The 2480-nt window shown below is 37.9% G+C and overlaps 1 protein-coding gene across 1 annotated transcript in view; it reads left to right on the top strand.

Moving 5' to 3' along the window:
• The window catches only part of dnal1 (dynein, axonemal, light chain 1), a gene marked incomplete at both ends in the record, with an annotated part of 3827 nt that extends 2136 nt beyond the window's left edge, over positions 1 to 1691 (top strand). The window contains 3 exon segments of the mRNA XM_014007124.1: positions 1283 to 1392; positions 1488 to 1543; positions 1636 to 1691. Of these exon segments, the coding sequence (XP_013862578.1) occupies positions 1283 to 1392; positions 1488 to 1543; positions 1636 to 1691 (222 nt within the window).
• Between the last annotated feature and the right edge of the window lie 789 nt (positions 1692 to 2480).

Here is a 2480-nt window from a genome sequence, read left to right as displayed (position 1 = left end):
CACACACACACACATCCATGTTGCAAATCTGCTGTTCCACCACATCTCAAAGGTCTCTATTAGATTATGATCTGATGACTGTGGAGCCATTCAAGTACAGTGAACTCATTGTTGTTTTCAAGAAACCAGTCTGAGATGATTCACTTTATGTCATGGAGCATTATCCTGTTGAAAGTAGCCATCAGAAGATGGTACANTGGTTATTTGAGTTACTGTTGCTGTTCTATCAGCTCAAACCAGTCTGGCCATTCTCCTCTGACCTCTGGCATCAATAAGACATTTGCGCCACAGAACTGCCGCTCACTGGATATTTTCTCTTTTTTCAGATCTCTGTAAACCCTAGAGATGGTTGTGGGTGAAAATCCCAGTAGATCAGCAGTTTGTGAAATACTCAGACCAGCTTGTTTGGCACCAACAACCATGCCACGTTCAAAGTCACTTAAATCACATTTCTTCTTCATTCTGACGCTCAGTTTGAGCTGCAGCAGATCATCTTGGTCATGTCTACATGTCTAAATACATTGAGTTGCTGCCATGTGATTGGCTGATTCAACATTTGTGTTAATGAACAGTTGGACAGGTGGACCTAATAAAGTGGCCAGTGAGTGTGTAGTTAGAAAAATGCTTTTAGTGGAGATCATCTGCCAATAAAGGTCATTTTGGAAAACTTAACCGCTCATTTTTACTTAATACTTTTACTTTTAATACTTAAGTACATTTTATGTCAGAATCAGAATCAGCTCTATTGGCCAAGTGTGTTGACACACAAGGAATTTGTTTCTGGCTGATTATGTGTCTCCAATACACATACATACAATATACACAGTGATGGAAGCACAATAGCATAAGACTTAAACATTCTAGTCTGTGGATTATATACATGTTATGTACAGTGAGCGTGCACAGGGTGCGTGTGTGTTATAAAGGTAAAAAGGGGAGGTGAGGCACTAGTTAGCAGGTCTGATGTTTGGAGTTGTTCATCAGGGAGATGGCCTGGGGGTCCTGGATGTGTGCAGTATGACATGATTTTCTCATCAGAAATGTCAGAAATTTACTTTTGATACTTAAGTACAAAAAAAATCAGATACTTAAGACTTCTACTCACGTAATATTCTTAGAGGAGACTAACTTTTACCAAAGTAATTTTATGATATTTTTATGAACTTTTAACTCAAGCATCACTTTGAGATACTTCATCCAACAATGGGTCAGTTTCTGCAGGTGTCAACAGTACAAGTTGCTCAGTAGGATGCACTGCATTAAGTTTTGTGTTTGTGTTCAGGAAGAAAAGAGTGGAGAGAAGGCGAGTGAAGCTAAAGACATCAAACTGTACGGTCAGATTCCTCCCATAGAGAAGATGGATTCTTCTCTTTCCTCGCTCACCAGCTGCGAGTACGTGATGCCCTGGTGTTGTGACTTTAACCTTTGAATAAATGTGTTTGATTTGTTTACTTGTCGTAACRGTTGTTGTAATTTATCCTCCTCAGGAAGCTGTCGCTTTCCACGAACTGTATTGAGAAAATAACCAACCTCGATGGTCTCAGTGRGTACACAGACTGTGTGAATACTTTCTGTGTAACATTATCATTTTAGATAAAAAATGTGTTGCTGTAATTTTGTTTTCTGTCCTTTCAGAGAACCTGAAGATATTGTCATTAGGCAGAAATAATATAAAGACACTTGCTGGGCTGGTAAGCAGAGTTGAACTAAGTACAAGTACTTTCTTACTGTACTTAAGTAGAATTTTTAGGTATCTGTACTTTACTTGAGCAATTATTTTTCAGACTACTTTTTACTTCTACTTCTAACATTTTCACACAGTTATCTGTACTTTTTACTCCTTACTTTTAAAAAAGGACAAGAAGTAGAAAGTTGTTACTTTTATTGCATTTTTGCTTGTTTTCATTCCAGCTTGTTATTGTAAAAAAATTAATACTTTCCACATAAACTGTGCCTCCTAGATAGTGAATTTAATTGTGGTTGAATGAGAAGTATAAATATATAAATTTCTGATACTGTATTAGTTTGTACACAAACAAATCATGTCACTGCAGCAGGACATAATCATTAAAATAAAAGTACTGTACTTAAGAAGTATTTGAGTTTCATGAATTATATTGTTGCATTTGGCTGCAGCCCTCAGATAGATTTTCATTTTGGAGAAAATCTTTGGTCACCCTTGATATATGTATATAAACTGAAACAGCTAGACTAGTGCNTGGTCAGAAGATGGTACACTGTGGTCATAAAGGGAAAAGGGATGGACATGGCCAGAAGATGGTATACTGTGGTCATAAAGGGATGGACATGGCCAGAAGATGTACACTGTGGCCATAAAGGGATGGACATGGTCAGAAGATGATACACTGTGGTCATAAAGGGATGGAAATGGTCAGATGGTGGTACACTGTGGTCATAAAGAGATGGACATGGTCAGAAGGTGGTACACTGTGGTCATAAAGAGATGGACATGGTCAGAA

Source organism: Austrofundulus limnaeus, unplaced genomic scaffold (genome assembly GCF_001266775.1).
Source record: "Austrofundulus limnaeus strain Quisiro unplaced genomic scaffold, Austrofundulus_limnaeus-1.0 Scaffold39, whole genome shotgun sequence".
Taxonomy (NCBI): Eukaryota; Metazoa; Chordata; class Actinopteri; order Cyprinodontiformes; family Rivulidae; genus Austrofundulus; species Austrofundulus limnaeus.
Note: the sequence above shows the minus strand (reverse complement) of the source record. Positions and strands in the feature narration are given on the sequence as shown.